Here is a 26544-nt window from a genome sequence, read left to right as displayed (position 1 = left end):
TCTACTGTATCTTGTTTTATTGTTGGTATGTATGCACATTTGTACTGAGAATAAATAAAACATGTTATTACAAAAAACAAGTTTATTTTATAAGTATACAAAATCCGTTAGTTATTATAGGAAGAACTTCTAGGTATCAAATATGGGCCCTTATTCTGGTTGGTGCGGATATGTCCGCGTGCGTTCGTTCCGCCGATGTTTTGTGTTTGCGCATGTGCAGAGGCATATCTGCGCATGTGCGAAAGGGACATACGTCCAAATTCCGCATGAATTGTTTACACTATGAACAGGGGGAGGAGAGGGACGTGAAGGGCTGTTTGGACTCATTAACATATGCATACGCCCCGCGTTTCATGGGCGTTCCCATGAAAACGCTGGGCGTACGTATGGTAATGCAGCCGTGACGCACGTGTAGGGGGCGGACATATGACATTGCCGGATGTCAGCTGCCCGCCCAGATCCCTGCTTTTGCACAGAGAAATGCCCGAGTGGTCTGAGCTCGCGGGAGCTGCCTGACCACTCGGTCCTGCATTCGATGGTCTGTGACCATCGAATGATGGGGGAGGTTCCCAGAGATGGAGGAGGTGTATACATGAGAAATCCACTCGTGCTCCGTGCGGTCAGCGGCTTACCGCATTCGGACGGAGTGAGCGATCCGTACGGAAGGCGGGGTTTAGGACGCACGGTCCTGGCCGCATATTCGGCTCCGGCCGCACAGACCAGAATAAGTCCCATGGAGCTGATGTAGAGCTGTAAGTAAATCAAATGTACAATATTAAAATGGGAAATACACAGAAAAGTAGTGTATTTCGCATCTCATGATCCACGCGCTTCTGAACAGTCGGCATATACACCTGGTTTACTACAAGTCATAATCATCAATTTGTACTGGCTGCTGCCATATTTTAGATAAAAAATACACATTCTAAAAAGGTATATATATATATATATATATAATGTAGACAGGAAACTGCGGCACTCGGGACTTGAAATAGAAGAATAACCACGCGTAGCCTCTCAGGGACGTTTCAGCCGCGTGCGGCTTTTATCAAAAACAGCTTACATGGTGGTTATTCTTCTATTTCAAGTCCCGAGTGCCGCAGTTTCCCTTCTACATATGCATATCGGGCAGCCGAAGCTGCGCCGCTAACTGAGGGCACAGGGCCATTAACCCTCTATTGGAATTGAGTGCTGGCACAACGCACTTATATATATATATTGGACAAGACCTCGGCTCAGCTGCATCTGAGATTATGTAACATTTGATTGTTTTGGTGAAGGAACAGTATATAAATGAAGGCTGTGCCCTTAATAACTGTATTCACAACACTTTTTCTTATTTTAATAATGTGTACCACAAAAAGTTTTGTTTTTAAGAGTTCCATAACCTAGTTTTAGCCCATCTCTTTCCATTAGTAGCTGCAAACTTCTGGTCCTCCGTAAATGCTGCAATAATTCTTAATCAATGCACTTTTGTGGAAATCTAGGTGCTCCAGTGCAAATTAAGGCACTTCATAAATTAGACTCAACAGCTCCAGTTTCTACTAATTAGACAATAGAAAACTCAATGATCAGTTGAGCCGCATTCTCCAGATTACATTGTGGTTACAGTACTTATGTTTCTGCTTCTGTAACTGAACAATATCAGTTCTCTATATGATATCCCTGTTTATGGACACTATATTACATATTACAGCAAGTTTATAAGGCACTGAGGCTTTAGGAAACATGTTCAGAACGGTTCTGCGACAGGGGGCGTAGAGTTAAATGAATGGGTTTGGAAGGGAAGAGAATGAGATTGAAGGTTGTTCCCACATCAGCCATACGGTTTATCTCTATCTTAAAATTCTCCAAAATCTGAAAAGTAAAAACATTTTATTTACAATTAAAAGCGAACAGCATTAAACATAATATCCTACTATATAATTATTTCCACTATCCATGATTCAATATAATAGGAATGCTTCATTTGCAGTTTTACGGATGAGCTATTTACAAATCTGCATGCTGCCTGCCTTACTCTTGATGGTAGCATTGGTAGTTCTACACTCTACAAGTAACATTCTCCAGTATCAGTGTACACACAGCTGACTAATGAGAAACATACATTTACAATGTTCTTTATCTTTACTGCAAATATACAATTGTACATTCTTAGTTCACAAAACACTTCAGATGCTGAGATCCTTTATTAGCTACTTGGCAACCAGTTAGTGCCCTAGTATTCCCATGCACTGCATATTGGCTGAGGTTGAATAATAAATGGATTTGCCCATGCCCGTACCTTCCTAGAAGGCCCAGACCTCCCGATATATCCTCAGGACCTGGTACTTTGTGCCTACACCCCTCCTAAGGCCTCATGACAGCATGGGATGGTGCATAGGAAAACTGCAACCAAAATACCCCCTATACCCATCCTACCTAGCCTGTGCGCCTACTTAACTTTCGGGATTAATTAAAAAACGTAACGGACCAAGGGACGCTGGAAAAAACTCTGCCATTCTGGAGCTTGTAGTGCTAAAAGTTGCAGTATCTCTGGTGGGCATCTCATCTCATTACTGGGCAGCATCCTCACCTGCTCATATTAGCAGCTGTGTTGCGAAGAAAACCCCACTTGTATCTGCATTAGTATCCATCTCTGAATCAGGCCCTTAGTCTCATGCTTGCCCCATCTTGTGGTACTCAGGAGTAGATGTATGAAGCAGTGATAAGGGAGGAGAAGTAAGCCAGGGGAGAAGTGGCCCAAGGGAGAAGTCAGCTGCTCTGTATCATTTTATATTATTCAAATTATAGAGGTTACCTCATTGCTGATTGGTTGCCATGGGCCACTACTCCTCTGACTCACTTCTCACTGCTTCATACATCTACTGCTCAGTCCCTCACCCAGTCAGAATATCAACCAGTTTCCCCACCTTTACTTGAACCTTTTTAATCAAAGCATACCAGCCCACTTCAACATTATTCCCCTCTACCCCTAAACAATTTATCATGCACAGTTTACCCTTTAGCTTAGTATGTAAGTTTATAGGAAAACTATTTAATTAGCAACACCTATTGATTCTGAGAGGACTTTTTAAATTTGATCTTAATACTTAAGAAAAATAGCTAATAAAGTCAACATTCTGTACATACAATGCATTCATTAGCTTTGGTGACATATTAGATGCCAATGGAACACGGATGGATAATATAATGTAAGGAGAGTGGTACATGTTGGCATGAGCACATATGGGAGAAGATTTCTCAGAGCTTGGAAAACAGCCACAGACAAAAGCAACATCACTGATATAAGGAACAACAGCTGCCTTCCTCTACAGGATTTTTTTCATTGAAAATATTACAGGTTCATCCATATATGTTTTTATATTATTGACACAAGGTATTGATCTTAATAAGCATTCCACACATAAATGTTTTACATACGTGTACAAGAAAGAGGTGCATCTCCATTTCTGCTATCCTTCTTCCAATGCATTGCCGAGGACCAAAACCAAAGCCTAGGCTCCTAAAATGTGTTGCTCCGCCCCCTAACCAGCGCTCAGGGAAGAACCGCTCAGGAGAAGGAAACACGTCTGGATTGCGACCCATTGCGTACAGTCCAACCTGCACCAATGTCTGAAAGGGAGGGGAGAGATGATGTATAGAAGTAGTTTATGGAAAGTGTTTTGTTCTCATCCTACATACAGTACACAGCTGGTTGTTATGGATACAAATTGATACTAAATGATACAAAATTACACAAACTACACTTTGGATTCATACTATGTCATCCTTTGCAACATATTAAAAACTTTGATAATTTAAATTATCTGTATCTGTATTCATAAAAATAATTAATACCAAAGGCATTTTCATTTTTTCAATAGGTTTCTTAATATTTTCCTTAGGGCAGTGGTTCCCAAACTTTGCACCCTGGAGTACCAGTATTTTTTTCAAGGCGCCCCTGGTCCAAAAGTTTATTGGAAAAAAAAAAACAGCTGTGCTTAACTATCACCCTTGGGTTCTGTTATGTGGTGGACACAGTTGTGGTTCTAGTTGCAGACATATTTTATTATGGTCAGCCACCAGATATGGTTTCGTCTATCACTTTGAGCATAAATTTTTTGATACTGGACCACCAACCCAAGGTACCCTTTCAAGTGTCCTGAGGCACCCCAGGGTGCGTAGGCCCATGTGCTGTGTTAGTACTTACCCCCTTTGGTATCATGTAGTTACGGAGGATGGTGTCCCTCTGGGTGTATCGCTGCAATGTGATAGCCACTGGGTGCAGCCTGCCACAGAGAAGGGTCAGTCATATAAACCATGGTTTGCACAGTGCACACTTATACTGTAAATGTTATGGTAACTGTTATACCTGAGGGTTTCCTTTATAGATGCTTTGACCAATGGGATCATCTTCAATAGAGCTGTGAGGTCACTTCCAGAAGATGCTCTGGCAGCCAGAACTTCAGACCTGAGCCTTTCCTGCACCACTGGGGCACGTGCTAGCTCATACATGGCCCACTGCAGAGTCATAGATGTCTAGGACAGCAATAAAGGAACGGTGTTGTAGTGGAATATAGTCAGTTCATGTCTATGCATGCACTACACAAGCTTTGCGGTATGAATTTCCACTATTTCACATTTCCTTTCACCTACATGCTTTAGACACAGTATGCAGCTTGGCCTAATAACAAGCAGCCGGAGCACTAATGGTACAACAAATGAAGCAGATTTTCTGTGTTGTCAGGGCTGTTTCCATAGTAACTGACTCATTATGCTTGGTCAATGCCATTGTAAAGGAATAGGTCAAGAAACAAAATATATTTCTAGTTCATACTGCAAGGCCATGAAAACAAATGTTACTCTTTTTTTTTTTTACCATTATAATTTGTAATCTCCCCTCTCTGACTGGCATACATACTTGTTTTCCCTACTGGGGTATTTATTACAAGGTTTTTTGAATTTTTTTCCGAAGGTTAGCTTTATTATACACCCAATGTAAGTACCAATTTACTGTATGTAGGTTCTCTGAGTTGCTAATTTTATATAATTTATTAATTATCATTTTCAGATATATTTATGTCAGTTATGGTTTTTCAACAGCATTTAAATGTATGTGTGAGTGGTTGGGGTGATTGGCTGGATTGGTTCCTTATGGTTTAGCGCCCTGTACACCATAAAGTGTCCAGATATGTTGCCTGATGATAGTACATACATGTTTTATTTTTGTGAAAAAAAGGTACAATGTAGAAACAAGATGCTGATATGATATAGTATATACTGGTTATGCTTTTTCTGGTAATACATATTCCGTGAATGAAAATTTCAGTAAACTATACAGTATATAGGGCCAAATGTAATAGGGTGTCAAAAATTGAGAGATTTAAAGCGGCAATCATTTACACTGAAAAATCAAGCGTATTTTGCCATGTACTTGATGCCGCTTTAAAAAAAAATATGGGAAATCTTTCCCAAAATCTCTCACTTTCTGATTTTCACAACCTAATACATCTGGTCCATAGAGTTATTCCTTGTATATACATGAAACCCATACTGTTTAGAAAAAAAAATAAGAGGCAAGTTTTATAGGATCCAAGTTTGCAAATTGGTACATTTTTCTGTGTAGGAATTACAGTTGCAATATCATTTAAAGGAAAGTCAGGTTTTGCACAAACTCATGCATCGCTTCACTTACTGTGTCCACACCTCCAGCCATCAGCTCCGTAATGCTGGCTTTAATGTCCTCTAGGGGCATCTGATCCTGAAGGAGAAGACTAGAAAGGACTCCGGAGTATGTATTATTTGACCGATGCTTTAAGGAACTATATATACCTTGGATACAGCGATCAGCTGGGGAAGAGATATAGATATTTATATAATAGTTTTTTTCACTATTTATAGTAAATTTCAAATACTGGTGATGTTATAGAAGACATTATTATCATATTTATTCTTTTTTATTAAGTTATTTATATAGGGCACACATATATTTGAACATTTATATCAGTCCCTGCCCCAGTGGGGCTTACAATCTATATTCCCTACCACATGAACATAAATTCATTCTAGGGTTTATTTTTGTTGGAAGCCAATTAGCCTACCAGTATAAAGATGTAGCGCCCCTCTTCCTTGCGATTCTATCGCTAGCCCCGTCAGCCCCTGCCAACTGCCAGCCGTCACCTCTCCCGCTGCCATCGTCGGCCCCCACCGCTGCCCCAAACCCCCCCTAACCCTGCCCGTCTCACTGGAGCAGAAATGGCAGGGTCCTGCCGCCCAGCCGCAGAGAGACTGGGACACGTATGCTCGTGAGACCCACGCACGTCCCAGTCTGACGAAGTCCCTCTCTGCCGGTGCTCGCCAGTGGGGACATACTGGCAAATGCCTGGCAAAGAAGGGAAGGGCTCCATCTGTATGTTTGGATTGTGGGAGGAAATTAGAATATCCGGTGGAAACCCACGCACGCGCAGGGAGAATATACAAACTCCACGCTGTTAGAGCCAAGGTGGGAGTCAAACCCGTGACCCGAGTATCCTCAGTATCTAGGGCTGAGTTAGATTGTAAGATCTCTTGAGCAGTGTTCTCTTTCCTTGTGTGCTTTTCCTCTTTGAAACCATAATAACCTTCCAGCTGCCAACAACAGCACCCAAACTGTTAGTTTGGATGTACCCACTGCAATGACTGCTGCTACAAACATTTTTATAAACCTATATTATATTATTTTTTATCCAATGGAAAGATCCCTAAATGCGAATGCAATCACAATCACTCATTGTCAAATGGTTTTCCCTCTGTTTACTTTGCCGAGGGGCAATGCCAGCGTTTCCTGGGACACTCCCAGAAAATGCTGCATTACCGTCACCAAACAGCTGCAGGGTGTCAATCACCTTGCTAACAGCTGGATGTCTTCGCACTGATGGTTTCGCATGTGCATAGCTTACCGTGTGCATGCGCGGTCATTTGATAATTGCCCGGGCTACGAATTTGCAACCCAGCAATCGGGTCTGAATCAGGCGCCCCCTTGTTATCACATATTTAAGAACCGCAGTGGTGCCCTCACTGTACTCCTATGTTATAATAATTATCAGGATGTGCATTAGAGATGCAGTACTATAAATACAATATATTTTTTTTTTGTTACAATTATATGAAAATATTTGTTTCTATCATTATTTCTTTTATTTTAGAATATTTACCGAATCTGCACCTGGTAGCCCAAGGCCATATTTCCCATATGTTGCCCAGCAATGCTTGTTATTTCTGATTGCTGTGATACGCAGTAACAGAAGATGTGGCTTTTCAGGCCTATTTAATAAATAGATCACATACTGTACTGTACTGTCTACTAGAGTTCTTTGAATTGCCACTTAAGAAAAACACTAGACAAGAATTATTTATCTTTACCAGCTGCAAAAAAGTGTAGATTGGGCAAACGTTAAAGATCTCCCCTTACAGAAGTTTTTCACTAATGGCCTTGGTTTGGGAGTATTGAATTAGTTCATTGAAACTTTCTTTATTGTTGCATTCAAGCCCAGGGAAACCAAACATAAATCAATAAAACACAGGCCCAGTGTCTGTTTGCAATCATGACTCATTTAATATTTAATGAGGGTAGAATAAGCTTTTTTCATTAGAAGAAATCACTGCTTTGAAAAATATGCTTGTGCTTCAGGATATAACAACCATTGGAATACCATTTAATTAAGCATTCTTTAATCCCCCCCCCCCCCCTGAATTTGTCGGTTCCCAAATCTACCAATCTGCAGCCTCTTCAGAGTCGGGCAGATGTATTAAGCCGGGAGAAGAGATAAAATCAAAGGTGAAAAGCACCAGCCAATCAGCTCCTAACTGTGAAGTAACAGAATGGGCATGAAAAATGACAGTTAGGGGCAGATTGGCAGCAGCATCATAAACTTCGATTGTATCTCTTCTCCAGGCTTAATACATCTGCCCCTGTATTTCTTATGAGACTGGTAGCCAAACATACAAGATCTGTCTACTGAACTGCACCAGATTGATACAAGATAGAGATGCACCTCTCAGTGGTATTACTATAGCAGTTACGGTATACGGTCATTAGGTTGACCCATATTGGGTTGACATGCATTGGGTCGACCACTGAAGGTCAACATGGCTTAAGCTGACACATGAAATTGGTTGACATGGCTAAGGATGACAGTCAAAAGGTCCACATGAGTTTTTTCATGTTTTTTTTAAGCTGACATGTGCCGACGGGGGTGGTATTTCATGCCTTACCATCCACTAGGGAATGGAGGGAGAATAGAATAGTGTGGCAATTGCAACGAGGCACCGCTCCCAAAGCATGACGAGCTCAGCGAGTACACTTTCACAGGGTCCATGTCGACTATGCTGACATTCAGGGCCAAAGAAGTGATAAACTCATGTCGACCTTTTGACTGACAGCCTTACCATTGTTGACATAATGCTTGTGTCGTCCTTCCAACCCTTTCATGTGTTAATCTAAGCCATGTCGACCTTCAGTGGTCGACCCAATGCATGTCAACCTAATATAGGTCAACCTAATGACCCCTACCGGCAGTTACAGTCAGGGCCATATTAAGGGGGGGGGGGGCACAGGTGGTCAGTTCCCCTGGGCCCCATTCTATCTAGGGCCCCCCTGTGGTTGGCATTTATTTAAAAAAATGTTTCTTTAGCTAATGGTTTTGTGCATGGGAGTGGGGTAGTGCTGCAGCTTCACCTATCCGCCAATGTGACAATGATTAATGGCGCTGAGCATCGGAAGCCAAGGCACACTGACTGCACAAGTGTGAAATGCATTACTGGGAGTTGATCCATGAGACATTGCACAAGAGGTCAGAGGCTGAGAGGCTTGTGCTGAGCTCTGCTTGGCTGAGCTCATCATATGCTTCTCAGGCCCATGGAGGACAGCAGCAGCGGCCTCGTCATGAGAGGGTTTTTAATTAGAGGCAGCGCTGAGTCTGTTAGGGCTCCTACAGAGTAAGGTACAGAGGGACAAACACAGGCTTTTCATGTGGTATTTTTTATATATATATTTATGTTTATATTAATCCCCACCCCTGCAGTTACCCATTGACCAAGTTTATACTGCCTTTACTCTGTGTTTTGACAGTGTAATATTCTCCCGTGCAGTTTGCGGCCAGTAATGACAAGTGGGAGGGGGCCTCCCTGTTTAAAGTGACCCCTGGCCCCCCAAAGGCTTAATCCGGCCCTGGTTACAGTGGTTACAGTGGCCATTAGCATGAACTTGCCCTGTTTCCCAACAGCCCAATGTCACACAGATGATATACTGTAGGTGTACAGAATGTAATTAAAAGAAATATAGCAATTATAGAGATACAGTATATAATATGACTAGTATTCCTGTTCGAAGCAAAAGCTTTGAAAGCTAGTCTGCTGTATGGTGACATTTAATGACATGCGAAAATGTGATTTGTGTGCTTTTTACTCAAAATTTTTTGTCAACTTTTACACCAATATACTTGCCGACCCAGGGTCCAGCGCTGACTCCCTCCTCCAGAGCCAGCTCACCCTGCACTGACAGCAGGATGAGCCGGCTTCCTCTAGTGCTGATCACAGATTCTATAGCACTTTCCCAGCGCTACAGAGGCTGCTAGCATCTTTGGCTCGATACATCTCCATGCAGATGCATAGCTCAGCCAATCAGGGCTGACCTATCCATCTCCAGGGAGACGCATGACCAACCACACTAGCAGCCTCTGTAGCGCTGGGACAGCTCAGTGCTCACTGCTGCCAGGGTCCCCTGTCAGTTCAGCCAGCGGCGCCCACTACAGACTCCATTGGTGCTGCTCCCCCAAGCCGCCGCTGGGTCTCCATGGAGACGCATCAACCAAGCACGCTAGCAGCCTCTGTAGTGCTGGGACTGCTCAGTTCTCACTGCTGCCTGGGTCGCCTGTCAGTTCAGCCAGCGGCGCTCACTACAGACCCCATTGGTGCTGCTCCCCCAAGCCACCGCTGGGTCTGCCACATATGTAGCTATGCCACTGCCGCTGTCAGTGCGGGGTGATCTGGCTCTGGAGGAGGGAGTCAGCGCTGGACCCTGGGTACAGTATATTGGTGTAAAAGTGAGGTGTGTGTTTGTGTGTGTGTGTGTGTGGGGGGGGGAGGTAATAAAGTTGTACTTTTCTATGTGTGTATGTTTTATTTTAACATTCTTTTTACAGGTAGACTACAAGTCCCAGTGGGCCCATTAATGCCCCGCATGCTGGGACTTGTGGTTTGCCAAGTCCCAGCACTCGGGGGAGGCCTGCTGGCACTTGTAGTTCATCTGTATAAAGCAATGTTAGGAATGAGTGTTTTAATCCTATCAGGCCGGCATCCAAAGCCCAGGGACGCCGGTAACGGCCCGGGCTTTAGCCCTGGACGGGTGAAGCCTAGGAGGAAGGGACCCATTTATTGGGGGGGGGTCACCACTCCCCAGGGACCCCGTCCAAGGCTGACCAGTCACGGTGCTCATGGTACGGCCGGGGGACCTTATGTAAAAAGTATCCCCCGGCTGTGGCATGACACCACGGGCTGTTGAAGCCCGGTGCTGGTTTCAAAATATGGGGGACCCCCAGATATTTTCCCACCGTATTTTTGGAACCAGGACCGGTCCAAGAGTCCGGGGCTGGTTTCAGAAATACGGGGGACCCCTACACTTTTTGTCCCACCGTATTTTTGGAACCAGGTCTGGCTCAATGAGCCCAGGGCTGGTTATGCTGAGGAGGGGGGACCCCGCGCCATTTTTTTTCTTTTTTTTAAACACAAATTCGCACATTTCCACAAAGTTGCACATTTTCATGACTAAAAATCGCACATTTTCATGACTAAAACTCGCCCATTATTGCACTTAATCACAATTTTTTGCCCGGAATACTCAGCTCATTAAATATGCGAATTCACAGCAAAAAAAATGCAATTTCAAAGAGTGTGATAATGGGCGATTTTGAAAACTCTCATCCTATTAAATGTCACCCTTTGTTTCTCTCTCTGCCAGCAGATGGCGACTCACGGACACTATACATGCTGTATATAGATGACACTTAGGATAACAGTCCTAATATCAAGCACTACTTGAATAGAACATCCCTTGAAGTCATGAGCTGGTATGCACTTAGTCGTGTAGCTATGCACACTCACCATGGTTGAAAATGGAATCCCATGCCTTCACATGATCCGTCCAAACAGATGAGTTTATTAGTCTCAACAGCCGTGGAGGAATATAAAGCATTGGGCCGGTGGTGTGAAACATTACTGTTACCGAGTCTATAAACTTCTGTGATTCAGGGTTTATATAATCCTGCAGGAGACCAAGCCGCTGTCCATATAGCACATAGCAAACAGCTGTAAGAAGAATATTATTTGAACAAATGAATAGAAGCAGAAATAATATAGATGCCAAACAGATTAATTACGAGATGAAGTATTGTGCGTGCACACCCACTCATCTAAAGATGGTTTGTATTAACATTGTTAGCTAAATACAACTGATTTAAAAAAAGATGAGTATGTAACATTTCATAGCAGTTCAAGTACACACAGTAAATCCCTTCCTTTCCTGCAAGTTTTCTCTGGAGCTGCACCACTCCTCTGGATCTCAAGCCAATAAGACTTTCTCTCAGCTCTTAACCCTTTGAGTGCCAACATCTCTGTGAGAGATGTTCAAAATATATCTGCTAAAAATGCCAGTGTCGCTCACATTTCTTATATAAATTCAAATAAGACATGTTGTGATAAAAAAAAAAAATATTATATTTTCTATATAAGGTAAACATTACAGGTCATTATAATAGATAAAAAATGTTTGTTTGCCAATTTTTACACCTATTTTGGCAAATTGACTTGGGCCTCAAATGGTTAAAAAGCATATGTTGTCGGGGTAATTGTTCCTCAATTGTGATCAGCTCTCTTCATCTGCTTAGATCCTATCTCTCTGTCCTACCACCTTGTTCTTCCTAGATCACCTAGTGGTGACCGTATCCCCTTTATTTCCCAGACCCTCACATATAGTTAGCCACTCACCTTAAATTTAAAAATCAAAGCACATTTAAATGATATTCCTAATTCTAGCACAGGACTGGATCCTGGAGATGAAGCAGACCTGAAATCATCAGTAATGGGAGAGAAGGACTCAATATGGAAAGAGGAGAGGGAGGCAGCGGACTTAAGAGACAGAGATTATTGACTGTAATGAATAAGAAAATGGTGACTTGGAAGGAAGTGGAACAGTGTTAAAGTTTTAAATATGGATCTCCTTGGAGAGAGATAAACTACCAATCACTTTCTAACTGTCCTTTTTTAAATTGCCTGTAATATTACAGTTGGGAGCTGAGTGGCTGGTACTTTTTAAATCTACAACACTTTATACATCTCCATTAATATGTTCTTAAAAGCAATGGGACATCCAGAAACACCCAGACAAACCCGAATAGGATGGGTATAAGCTTAAATGGATATAGAAGCTGGGTGCAAAAACTTGTCATTTGTATCATCAGAATCAGTCCCAAAGCTAAACACTTATCCATGCATACCTCCAAACTGTCCCGCTCTTCGCTGGGCCGTCCCTTTTTTTGGGACGGTCCCAGCAATATCCTGCAGTGGGGGGTGGGGGTTTGGGAGTTCCCCCCTGCCTGCCTCTGACAGCGGGGAATAGACGCTGTGCACATGCACACAGCATCTATTCATAGAAGCAGAGGAGCTAGGGGCTTGTCCAGCAGCTTACACAGCGCTAGCCATTCCTCCGTAGTGTTGGAAAACGGGGGCGTGACAGCGGCCGCGGCATCCCTGAGAGATCACGCCCCCTTTTGGCTCCGATGCGTGAGCGTCCCAATTTCAAAGATGGAAATGTTAGGAGGTATGTCCATGGAATGGTATCCATAGCTTAATGTTGAGACTTGTATTTCAGCATCTAAACAGCCAATGACTGCCTCTGTATTCATACAACCATTAACTGGGTAAGACTGTGATTGGTATGGTTTATGTGGATAGTTACTGTAGGAACATATTTAATAACAAATCATATTATTTTTATCACCTGGTACTAGTTTTAAATGATGCTCCAACCAATCAGCTCCTAACTGGCATGTATTTGAAAAATGCCAGAAGCTCATTGGTTGAATCTCCATTTTGGATTAGTAACAAGTGCTAACATGAATATACTTACACTCTAGTGCAAATCGAAATAGCTCATTGGTCAAGTCAGCAGTCCACTTTCCCCGGTCACTCCTTTCCACCTGAGTGTAAACTCTACGGACAAAATCCTGTCCAACACTGTCCAGCAGTGGCAGGAAGCGATTCATCCCCGCCACAGAGAGGACCTCGCGATTTAGCATCAGTCGTTGGCAACGCCACTCCTCTCCACTCCTGAAAGACCATGGTACAAAGTGTTATCTCTGCATATAAGAAATGCCATTATATTATCAATAACCATATTAGTTTGTATTCCCTTATAGGGTAAAAGCTCTGCTTGGTGCTATATTATATAGAGAATAATACATGATAATAATATCTTACACTAAATACATTTATTAAAACCTTTACCTTTATTGCAGAAAACTACTGGTCTATGCAGTGCCTGAAGCCATAGATAAAATAAACATACACATACATACTTCAGCTTCATTATACGCCTCATACTAATGCATGTTCTTGTTGGTAGTCTATGCTTTTTCAGACATTTTTAAATGCCTTACAGTGTACATTATGATGAAAAAGCAACAGCAAATCCCCCCAGAAATAACGCAACGTTAGGTAGCAGTGACACTTAGTGGTGAGATAGGGGAATGCCGTCTTAACGATTGCACCAGGTCAAACAAAAAATAAGCACGGTAGAAAATTGCATCATAATATTATAATATAATATTAGGAGTGTTAAATAAGCATCCAGAGTTCTGACAAGTTCACAGCAGACTTAGGGCCTGTTCCAAGTTCAATTGTACAATTGCTTTGTTAGCATGCATGGGGGCCGCCCAGCATTGCCGGGTCACTCACCGCAATGTGATTGCAAAATCGCTAATACAGTATGTGACACCTTTGCAAAATAGGATAAGCTCTCATATAACTAGGATAGGCCACTGCCTACACAGCTTAGCTGCGAATGCAGGCGCCGGGTAGCCATGTTTAGGGTCGCATTGGTTGCATGTGACATCACACAGTCTCAGCGGCCAACCCTGAAAACGGTCCGGACAACGACGTGTAGTAGTTTATGTGCAGAACAGTGAAAAATCGTCAACTACTGTAGTGATTTTTGCTATTCTGCGGCACCTACTGAATAAAGCAGGCCTTTAGTTTCCCCACATAGGGGTTATTCTGGTTCACTCCTTCTGGCAAATTCCTTCTTAAATGGACAAAACCATGTGCACTGCAGGTGGGGCAGATGTAACTTGTGCAGAGAGAATTAGATTTGGGTGAGTTATTTTGTTTCTGTGCAGTGAAAATACTGACTGCTTTATTTTTACACTGCAATATAGATCTCACTTTGAAGTAAAACCCCACCCAAATCTAATTATCTCTGCACATGTTACATCTGCCCCACCTGCAGTGCACATGGTTTTTTTCATTTGAGAAGGAATTTGCCAGAAGGAGTGAACCAGAATAACCCCCATAGTTGGACAAGAATGTAATGTTTACACTATATACTATCATGTATAATCTGGACTGCATACACTAATCACACTCAAAGTAGCAACCACATCTTTTTTTCCTTTATTGGAGCAATAGGATGGATACAAGATATAAAACACATACTGGCAAATAAATAGCACAATGAAATGGGAACATAGCGTGCACAGAGCACATAGTCAGTCATACTAGCAGGGATGAGACATAACAACACATTCCCCAGTTTCGGGACCTTGCAGATACAAAGTTGAACAAAGAATCATGAAAAAAAAAAAAATTCCCAATATTCCCAACTGAGACTTGGCTGACGGAGTTTTAGGGGTAAATGCAATGGGGGAAATTTACTAAGATGTCAGCTCTATTTCACATGGGATGTTGCTATAGGCAACCAATCAGAATCTACTTTTTATTTATTTAGCACCTTCTAGAAGATAATAAATAGTATCTGATTGGTTGCCTATAGCAACATCTCATCTGAAATAGAACTCCAATCTTAGTAAGTTTTACAATCGTGGTGCAGGGCTAAATGCAACCTGGAGGAGCTAACATTCTCTGATGATCTGTAGCATGATATGATGGAATGCTAAATGTGTACAAATAAACCATACTTGCTTACTGTTGACAACTAGTTTCAGGGAGATTATAGTTGGAAATAGAATTTTGCAATGCGTCCCATTGAGGGCGCATGTCATGCTCCACCCAAAGAGCGTGTCTAGTTCCATATAAGGAGAAATGGTGATTGTGGCACCTAGAAGCGTGGGTGTGTACTGCTACATCTGAGAGGAATCTTTTAAAATGACTTCTATCCAAATGTAGATGAGCCCCAAAGCAGTTAGTAAGAGATACTATACTTGCTAAAGTGCTGGGAAATGGTGCTGATGATTCAATGTAACTGTATCTATCTCTCATTCCTTTTGTCCCCAAATATGTAACAGTGTAATGTGGGCTAGGTTAAATGAGGGAGATTGGTAGACTAATAAGGGAGAGAGGGAGATTGATGCTATTTCAGGGAGTCTCCTGCAGAATGCAGGAGGGTAGGCAACTATAAAAATAAACATTATTTTTAAGTGCATGTATGTTCATAACTTCACCCAACATACCTGTCACATTGTCAGAGATAGTAGCCATTAAGGGACCTTTTTACTATCATACACATTTTTCCTCAGTTTAATTAGCATATTTCATCGCCTATATTCACAAAGATATACTGTAGATGTAACAGGGCAATTCTGCATTGAAGTCACACCAGGACAGTGTGTCCTATAGGATGCTATTCCATCATATGCCCCTTTGACAACTCTTTCACTGCTTGCTTATTGCAGTGGTGAATAAGCTGCTGCTTGCACTGCACTGCTGTGCATGTGCAGTCATCTGTCCTCTCTGGTAGTACAGCAGCAAACTCCATGGGAAGATGTTGTACAGTAAGCTAATGGAGCCAGAAAATGAAGTAGATTGGGCCAGACCACAGTCCCCTTTGAGAATAACAGGGTCTGCAGTCTGCAGTGTTAGCTTACCTAATGCAGGAAACATTTAGGATATCTCCAGCATTAGGCTTTTCTTTTTTTCTTAAACAAACAACCCATCTGTTTCCGCATGACTTTCAGCTAAATTAATGGGCTTTTATAGAGTCAGACTATTATTCATGGCAATCCAGTTCAACAGAGACTAGTGATAGCCTAGGCTGAATTAATTGGCTACATTTTAGTTCAGCACAGAAATAACTGACTCAAGTGTGTGGTGTGGTGTGTGTGTGTGTGTGAGCAGCAAATACACTTTGGACCTTAGTCAGGTCCATTCACAGTGCCGCATTCATTCCCATGGGGCTGATGTTTGTTCTTTGCGCAAGCGGCCGCAGAGGTTACCGCCTGTCAGCCGACATGTGGTGACAGGCGGTATTTCTTGCCCTACCATCCACTAGGGCATGGAGGGAGAATAAATGAGTGTGCCCGAAGCATGGCAAGCGCATCGAGCCATGCGAGGGTACGTGGTACACTATGACAGTGTCCATGTCAACTAAGTTGACAGGACAAAAGAAAGTGAAAACCTCATGCCGACCTTTTCACTGTCGACCTTGCCATTGTCAACCTGATGCTTGTGTTGACCTTTCAACACTGTAGGCCTTAGCCATGATGATCTATTTCATGTGTCAACCCAAGGCATATTGACCGGTCGACCCTATGACCCATACCCATAAAGAATAGCAAGCCCTGGTAATATGTACTATCCCAAAGTAAGCAGCTGGTCAGAATCACACATAACAATACACCAGGGTTGCCTACCCTCCCGGAATGGCCGGGAGGGTCCCGAAAATTGAGTCACCCTCCCGGCCCCCCTGAACACGGCTTCCTCCCCCTCACCTCGCCGTTTAAATAACCAGATCTGCCAATCTCCACAGAGGGGGGCGGGGCTAAAGTGGCATAATTGCGTCATTTTGCCCCGCCCCCTCTGAGGAAATGGGCAAATCGTGGCAGTTTCCATCATGGGGAGGGGCTTAATGATGGCACGCTTAAGCCCCGCCCCCGAACTACTGCTGAGAGTCTCCTCTCCGGGCTTCTCCCAGAGAGGAGATTACAAAAGTCGGCAACCCTGCAATACACAATTAAAAACAAATCTGATAAACAGAGTTAATCCCAATTCCATATGTATTAAACACTAACTTGAGCAGCACTCCATATTTCTTATTGCGGTAATCACGATATTCAAACCATGGCTGGACCCTGAGCCGCTCAGGGTGTATACCTTCTACCTGGAATAAGCTGGCAGCGTCCTCTGGATGCTGGATGTAAACGCTGTCGTATGTTCCCAGAGTCTCTCTGTGTAAAGAACACAAACATTGTCTTATAACCTTCACAACCATGTCCATGAGACCATACACAGGCAGTATTTCATTCCTCTCTTTTCTGCATAAGAAGCACAGATAACACTATTACACATCTCCTATTGTACAGATCATTTTAGGTGCGGATTTACCAAAATTTGTGCTAATGCCCTAAAAATGACATTGTTTTTTTTGGGGAGGACATGTATCAAGGCCATACATTTATGAAGGGAAATAGTTACGTAGTGCATCAAATGGTGCCCATACACTAGGGCGATTGAGTGTGATTCAACTTCCCTTGAAGCTCCCATGTGATAAATCGCATCTGAAGTGCTTTTTTCCCTTATTCGAGATGCATACAATCACACGATAACTTGCATGCCCTATGTGACCTGAAATTGGGTGATGTAATGAGAGCTGGGCTATCTGGGGGTATATAAACTGACAGATGGCACATCGCATTGCAATAAATCGCATGTGTTTAAAAACCATATGCGGTCGCACATGCAATGCAATAAATATTATGTGCAGCACATAATATCTTGAGATGCGAGATTCGATCACCGTGGACGTGCATCGCATCTGGGGGCACATTCAATGTGCATACAATCATGCAATTTATCGCACCAATGCGGTCAAAAACAAATTATTGTATGCAATATCGCCCTAGGGCAGTGATGGCTAACCTTGACACGTAAGCTGTTGTTGAACTGCACATCCCAGCATGCCCTGCTACAGTTTTACTATTTGGCCATGCTAAAACTGATGCAGGGATGTGTAGTTCAACAACAGCTGGAGTGTCAAGGTTAGCCATCACTGCCCTAGTGTATGGGCACGAAAGGAGGGATCTAGTCTTCCAGCAAGTGATCCCTCTCTAGCTAGGCTTCCCCATAGGTGAGATTGTAAATGGGGTTATATAACACAGACAAGCTACAAAAAGCTTTGCTCATTGAGGGTGAGATTTACTAAGCCTTGAAAAGTGATAATCAGCTCCTACCTGTTTTCAAACACAGCTTGTGACATGGCAGTTAGGGGCTGATTGGCTGGTTTTTTTATCACTCTCCATTTTATCACTTTTTAAGGCTTAGTACTTCTGGCCCTAAGTCTACCCATTACACTGTGCACATACAAAATGATTGGGATAGCTACAATGAGTGCTGTTGCTCAGAAAGTGTGAGATAAACAGACATTTTGCATGTTTTAAGGGCAGAATTAGCTTTATACAGAATATACAGTATAGGCCACTTAGTACCTCTCGCTTTTTTTTATCTTCATAGTTATACTCGCTAACTGTACCTGTGATTGCGTTTCAGGCACTGTCCCACTGCCCCTCCTGGGGGTCACAGTGTCCAAAGAATGGAGGTAGTTTGAAGGAATATAACCTATAGGGTACAGCACATACTGACCAACTCTATCACTCTCTCTTCTGGGAGAAGCAAAGAGATGCAGCTGATAGGAGGTTTTTCAGGGCCCAGTGTAATGCATCACTAGGCCCGCCTCTCATGGGGAATGCAGCAGATTGCTGTTTGATCGAGAGGGGTTGGGGTCATAATGACGTGATATTTGCCCATTTCTTCCTTGTTTAACTGCTGCATTATCCACCATATAATACCCACTTCACTAAAAGGATCACAGGATTTAGCCTACTCTTCCAGATACAGCAATCAGGTGTAAGCTCCAAAAAGCTACATTTTGGATCTTCATAAACTGGGCATTTCCAAAGTCTTTGTACAAGTTTCAAGAATTGAACAAGATTGTTGTACAAGTTACAAGAATTGAATAACCACAGGTAAACCTTTAAATAGCCCTGATACTATAAAATGCATTTTCAGAAGACAGCAATATTTGCTTTAACAAGTACAGTATGCCCCTATATCAGATCTCTCATTCTGATCCTCTCCCTATATACAATACACAGCAGAGGTGTGTGTGTTGCCACAGCGCCCCCTCCATTTATTATTATTATTGTTTATTTATATGGCACCACAAGGGTTCCACAGCGCCTGGCAATACATAGATGGGCAAAGAACAATACAAGAAAGATTGTGATTTACAGTACAAGGAAAATTAGAACAAGTTCATGGTAAATAAAAAAGGCAGTTGGACACTGATGCAATTATAACAGTTGCAGAGATATATTCTAAGAAAAACAAATAGGGAGAGAGGGCCCTGCACGTTAGAGCTTACATTCTGAAGGTAAGGGGCAGACAAACTGGGGTGACACAGCTGGGATAGAAGCGAGCATAGGGATAGGATGAGAAATGGTTAGATTTAATGAAGAAGTGGGTCTTGAAAGCCCATTTGAAGTTTTGTAGGGAGGTGGCTAATCTGATAGGGAGAGGTAGAGAATTCCAGAGATACGGGGGACAATGGCCAAAGTCCTGGAGGCGGGAAGGTGAGGAAGTAACCAGTTTGCAGGAGAGGCAACATGCATTTGTGGAGTGGAGAGGGCGGTGGGAGTGTGAAGAGAGACAAGATCAGTCAGATATGTAGGTGGGCAAAGAATGGGTGATGGCTTGAGTGTAAGGAGCTTGAATTGTATTCTGAAGAGAAAGGGGAGCCAGTGCAGGGCTTGTAAGAGAGGGATGGTGGATAAAGTACATTTGGAGAGGAAGATGAGATGGGCAGCAGCATTGAGGATAGATTGGAATAGAGTGAGGTGTTTCACAGGGAGGCCAGAAAGTAGATTACAGTAGTCCAATATAGATATGTGTAGTGAGTGGATGAGGACCTTTGTAGCATCCTGGGTGAGATAGGGTCTGATCCTGGAAATATTGTTGAGGTGGAAATGACAGGACTAAAGGCCCCCATACACTATGCGATTTGGTCCCGATTTCACCCGATTCAGATGGATCGGGCAGTGAAATCGGGCCAAATCGCATGCCCAGACACCCGGGAGGTCGGACCGGCTCCACATAAGATTTGCTAAATCTTATGTGCAGCCGGGCAGGGGACGCTGGAGCAGGAGGCTGTGCTCCCGGAAGGTGGAGGGAGCAGGGTGGCTGGGACGCTGCGGGGCGGATGGCGAGGGACGCTGCTAGTAGGGAAGAGGCAGCGGAGTGCGGACGCTGCGGGGGACAGAGGCGGAAGTAACGGAGAGCCGGGCAGGGGGAGCCACCGGGAGCCGTCAGCGCTGAAAAAAAAAGCCCATACAATGAATGGGCAGCCTGTGATTGGCTGAGCGCTCTCTTAGCCAGTCAGCAATTGGCTGAGAGAGCGCTCAGCCAATCACAGGCTGCCCATTCATTGTATGGGCTTTTTTTCCCCTCAGCACTGACAGCTCCCGCCTTCCCCTGCCCGACTCTCCGTCACTGTCTCCCGCAGTGTCCCCTGCACGCTGCCTCTGCCCTTCTAGCAGCGCGCCGCACCCCACCAGCAGCCCAAAGTTTTAAATAGGATTTACTCCCACCGCTCGCCGCTACACCAAATCCTGCGGCGAGCGGGAGAATAGAAAAAATCCTATTCAAAATCTGGGCGGCTGCTGATTGGCTGAGAGCTCAGCCAATCAGCGGCCGCCCAGATTTTGAATAGGATTTTTTTTACTATGCTCCAGGCCTACCGCCGCTCGCCGCTGCTGACTCTCCGGTCCCTGCGGCGCCCCCTGCCACAGACCCTCCCCCCCCCCCGCTACTCCCAGGGTTTACATGTGATAAATCGCATCCGATTTATCACATGTGAAAAATGGCACATCAAGTGCCAAATCTTATCAAGCTCCCCCGGGGAGCTGCCGGGGAAGCTCAGGGGAAATCGGGGCTGACTTGTCCTTACGACAAGTCGCCCTAGTGTATGCGGGCCTTAAGAGATGCTGAATGTGTGGTTTAAAGGAGAGAGAGGAATCAAGAGTAACGGCAAGGCTGTGTACTTGGAGGATAGGGGAGATCGTTGTTCCATCAATAGAAAGTGAAATTGTGGAAGGTGAGGTTATGTGGGAGGGCAGGAAGATGATCAGCTCAGTCTTAACACACGCAGATTTGTCTTCAGATCTGGCTGGTTGGAACAAAAACATGGTTATGGATGAGAGCAAATGACAGTTGACCATTTGCTTGGAAATTCTGGAAAACTGACAAACTGTCACTCATCCATAAACATGTTTTTGTTCCAACCAGCCAGATCTGAAGATAAATCTTACTAGTGTATGGGCACCTTTAGACATGTTTAGTTTCAGAAAGCGCTGGGACATCCAAGAAGAGATAGCGGAGAGTTACAGTTACAAATACGAGTGAGAAGATCAGGAGAGAGGTCAGGAGGGGAGAGGTGCATGTGAGGGTTAAATTAAACGGCAACAACAATAAATACTTGGGGCAGTATTTAGGGGCATAACTAAAGTGTGTGGGCCCCATAGCAAAATTTTGAACTCCTTCACCCTTACTGCAGGAGGAAAAAAGTGACCGGAGTGATAGAAAAAAAAGGATGTCAGGGACAGATAGCATCAGAGAGAGAGAGAGAGACAGGGAGAAAGCATCAGAGAGAGAAAGAGAGTGACAGAGTCAGGGAGAGAGCATCAGAGAGAGAGAGAGAGAGAGTGACAGTCAGGGAGAGAGCATCAGAGAGAGAAAGAGAGTGACAGAGTCAGGGAGAGAGCATCAGAGAGAGTGACAGAGTCAGGCAGAGAGCATCAGAGAGAGAAAGAGAGTGACAGAGTCAGGCAGAGAGAGCATCAGAGAGAGAGAGAGAGAGAGTGACAGAGTCAGGGAGAGATAGCATCAGATAGAGAGTGACAGAGTCAGGAAGAGAGCATCAGAGAGCCGCGTATTGTATATAGAGAGATGAGCAGAGTGAGCTATAGCTGTACATTGCATTCTAGAGAGAGATGAGCAGAGAGATAGATAGCTGTGTATTGTATATAGAGAGAAGAGCAGAGAGATAGATAGCTGTGTATTGTATATAGAGAGATGAGCAGAGAGATAGATAGCTGTGTATTGTATATAGAGAGATGAGCAGAGAGACAGAAAGCCGTGTATTGTATATAGAGAGATGAGCAGAGAGATAGATAGCCGTGTATTGTGTATAGAGAGATGAGCAGAGAGATAGATAGCCGTGTATTGTATATAGAGAGATGAGCAGAGAGATAGATAGCCGTGTATTGTATATAGAGAGATGAGCAGAGAGATAGATAGCCGTGTATTGTGTATAGAGAGATGAGCAGAGAGATAGATAGCCGTGTATTGTATATAGAGAGATGAGCAGAGAGATAGATAGCCGTGTATTGTATATAGAGAGATGAGCAGAGAGATAGATAGCCGTGTATTGTGTATAGAGAGATGAGCAGAGAGATAGATAGCCGTGTATTGTATATAGAGAGATGAGCAGAGAGATAGATAGCCGTGTATTGTATATAGAGAGATGAGCAGAGAGATAGATAGCCGTGCATTGTGTATAGAGAGATGAGCAGAGAGATAGATAGCCGTGTATTGTATATAGAGAGATGAGCAGAGAGATAGATAGCCGTTTATTCTATATAGAAATCTGAGCAGAATGAGAGAGAGTTGTGTACTGGATACGGTCACAAGGTTGGCAAGGGAAAGGTCGAGGTGCATTGGGTCAACTGCTGAAGGTTGACATGCATGAAGGTTGACATGTCTGAAGGTCGACATGGGGTTAGGTCGACAAGGACATTAGGTCGACAAATGCATTATGTCGACATGGGCTAGGGCGACAGTGAAAAGGTCAAACTTTTATTTTAGCCAACCAGTGCCGACAGGCGGTATTTAATGCCCTACCATCCACTGGGTCAATCAGATACCACAATACACATCTATCTCTCACACTGCTCAGCTCTGATTTAGAGCCCATTGCAGAACTGCAGGAATCGCTATTCGGCTATTACCGCACTTCTATTACAGCACTTGCAGTTTAGTGATGTGCCCGCAAACATTTTGCGGGGCCCATTGTAGGGAGGGACACGTGAGTGGAGCAGCCTAGCACCGCCCCACAGCCTAGCACTGAACTCTGAATAAGGCCCTATACACAATACACTGCTATATCTCATATGTTCGTACAGTAATATACACAGCAATCTCTCACACTTCTCATGTGTCTACATAAGATTATACTTGACTGCTCTTGAAAGTTGTGGTACACTTCCAGTAGTCCCCCACATCCATAGGCGTGCGCACATTAAGTGTTAGGGGTGCACAGGCAGCCCCTAATGCTGTGCCCACCCTTATGGACACCTCCCTGCCACTAGCTAGGCTGCAAACATACTTTGCCTATCAAACAGGTCTGAATCAGGCCCTTTGTTTCTGCTCCCTGCAATGCGATGCCTGCTCCGATGGTCGTGGTTTGCACATGGGCATTTGTGTGCATGTGCAAACCCGACGGCGAATGGCCTCGGCGATGAACACGGTTGACGGGCCATTTGAAGTGGGGAGCGAGGTGGATGGGGGTGGTGGCGGCGATGGGACATGGTAACGCCCAGCTTTTCATGGGCATCCCTATAATGATTCTGGGCATTCCTATGCAAACGCTGGTGGGATGAGTGTGTGGGGGGGTAGGTGGCTGAAATGACTCACTTATATTTGCAAGCCCAGGAGAAATCATTTAATGGTCACCGACCATCGAATGATTTCTCCTGTTGCGGGCACATGCAAGGGGATATGTTTTCATAACACATCCCCTCGCATGGTTGCAAGGTGATACGGCGGCGGGGGTCAGTTTTTCGACAGGGCGGGCACTCTGGGACTCGGAAAACTGCAATCTTTGCAGCTTACCCAGTTAACCAGAATCAGGCCCCAAATTTGTTCTCAAAATGGGCAAAACCATGTGCACTGCAGGTGGGGCAGATGTAACATGTGCAGAGAGAGTTAGATTTGGGTGGGGTGTGTTGAAACTGAAATCTAATTTGCAGTGTAGAAATAATGCAGCCAGTATTTACCCTGCACAGAAACAAAATAACTCACCCAAATCTAACTCTCTATATACATGTTACATCTGCCCCACCTGCAGTGCACATGGTTTTGCCCATTTTGAGAACAAATTTGTACTGCGATCAGATCTGAGTAAGGGCCAATATACAGTAGCCTGGTCAAATGGCAATCATTTAAAAGTCAGTGTGGAAATCATTGCCATTTCAGATCTATAGCTTAATTACCATGATTGTACTGGTTCCTTCAACTCACTGAGAGGTGATAAAATGGACAGTGATAAACAACCAGCCAATCAGCTCCTAACTGCCATGCTGCAGGCTGGGTTTAAATAAAAATAATAATAATAATAATTGTATTTACAGTATATAACACTCTTTCTCCAATTTGACTCAAGGTGCTTTAAAAATGACAGGTAGGAGCTTATTGACTGGCTGTTTATCACTCTCCACTTTATCACTTTTTGAAGCTTGATACATCTGGGCCTAAATGTAAAGGTGCATACACACTGGGCGATTTTGTCCAGCGCATATGGACAGCGATGATCGCTGAAATCGCTGGGCTGAAAATCGATCAGCGATTTGCGGGGCGCTATGGAAAGCCGTTCAATCTGCTGGTAATACCAGTAGATGAGCGGCGTAAATACCATAGGTGCAGGGGGTGCAGCTGCTCTGGGGCCCAGAGCTGAGTAGGGCCCACTTTGCCTGTCAAAGTATCATGAGCTATATACATTTTTCAGCATTAGTTGATTAATAGGGGCCCTTACAAACCTTTGCTATGGGGCCCAGATGTATCTAGTTACACCACTGCCAGTAGATGAGTGGCGGTGGCAAGCAATGATGCAGAAGTGTGCATTAGCGCTCATCGCTCGTTGCCGGGGCCATACACACTGGGCGGCTTTTGTGCTGTAAACAGCTCAAAGGACAAACTGAGCTGCTTTCAGCTCAAATACGTCCCGTGTGTATGGGCCTTTACATATAGGCCTATATCTTTTTCTCTGTAAGACACATAATGGTTTAAAACACTGCTCAAATGTCTACAGAAACTCTACAGATATATTTTCCATCCGTTGATATAAGTTATAGTTATACCTTTTTTCTTCTTCTATATAAGACAAATATCAGTAATTGATTCAGTCTACAAAATACACAGCCATCTCTTGCAGTATAAGAAAATCACTACAGTAGCTCATCCATCCATTGGTCCTCTCTTTATAAAAAAACACTCTTCTGTCTCTTGCTTTCTGATTACCAGCTGTACTCCAATTGTAATATTATATGAATTCATTCCTCTGGTATGAGCTGACAAATCACAGGCCGATCTCTACACGTGTAAGGGCTCCAATACCTGTATATAGGTCCAAAGCGCTGATAATTTTCCACCATAAGATGGTGAATATTGTGGAATCCATCCTTTCTCCAGAACTTGTACAAACCCTGCCATCCTTTCTTCCACTCGCCAGGCAGTTGGTCGTAGGGCAAGGGAGTTGCTCCTGTTTTGCTGCTGACCCCTGCAGAGCCTTCACTGACCAGTGCATGATACTTCAGCAGCCCAGAGGTAGAAGGGAGAACGCGCAGCCTCCGGATAAGTAACATGTTGTCTGCGGGTTGGTGGGTGCAGGGGTCTCTCTTATAGAGCTGCAGCAAACACGAAGGACACAAGGAGGAGAGAGAGGGATATGTCCCTGAGCTGGGGGAGATTTCAGGGTTATAGCTTCATACAGAGGAGGGGGAGAGCATTTTCTAGGAGAGATTGTGAATGAAAGATTTATGTTTAAATATGCATTTTCAATAACCATAATTATAGCATGCTGACTAGGTTTTTGTTAAACAGGAAAAAGCCTAGAGCTTATCCTTATTTTAGATAAAGCATTGTGAATTTAACGTCCCATGGATTTGAAAAATATATTATGTTCCATGTCTACACAGCTTCAATTAATGTGAACTGTCACTAATGCATTAAAAAGTTATGGTTGATAACATTACTTTAAAGCATGCCTATAGATTGTTTTTTACTTGTATTGAGATCAATACCGAACTCTAACTTTTGCGCCCCCTCCCTGGCGCACCCCCATTGATTAATTATAATTTTATTTTTACCTACAGTACATGCTCGTTACCAGGGGTTTCTATTCTGAATGCCATGGTGTTACATGCTGCTATATGTTGTTGCCAGGGGGTTACATGCTCATTGCCAGGGAGTGCAGGCACTGTACGCACTGAGCTCCCCTAGATATATGTGTGTCTATGGAGCGGTGGGTGG

The 26544-nt window shown here is 43.7% G+C and overlaps 1 protein-coding gene across 1 annotated transcript; it reads right to left on the bottom strand.

Moving 5' to 3' along the window:
• Window positions 1-25892, bottom strand: CYP11A1 (cytochrome P450 family 11 subfamily A member 1). Its single transcript, XM_083183583.1, has 9 exons — window positions 25630-25892; window positions 17259-17414; window positions 13145-13344; window positions 11122-11325; window positions 5678-5832; window positions 4355-4521; window positions 4193-4271; window positions 3424-3615; window positions 1-1857 (listed from the first exon to the last, which is right to left on the bottom strand). The coding sequence occupies exons 1-9, from the start codon at window positions 25875-25877 to the stop codon at window positions 1720-1722; spliced, it is 1539 nt and encodes a 512-aa protein (XP_083039709.1). The 5' UTR covers window positions 25878-25892; the 3' UTR covers window positions 1-1719.
• Window positions 25893-26544: the final 652 nt, after the last annotated feature.

Source organism: Crinia signifera, chromosome 4 (genome assembly GCF_055691185.1).
Source record: "Crinia signifera chromosome 4, ASM5569118v1, whole genome shotgun sequence".
NCBI classification, from domain to species: domain Eukaryota; kingdom Metazoa; phylum Chordata; class Amphibia; order Anura; family Myobatrachidae; genus Crinia; species Crinia signifera.
The sequence above is the reverse complement of the archived record's forward strand: the minus strand, read 5'-3'. Positions and strand labels throughout refer to the sequence as shown.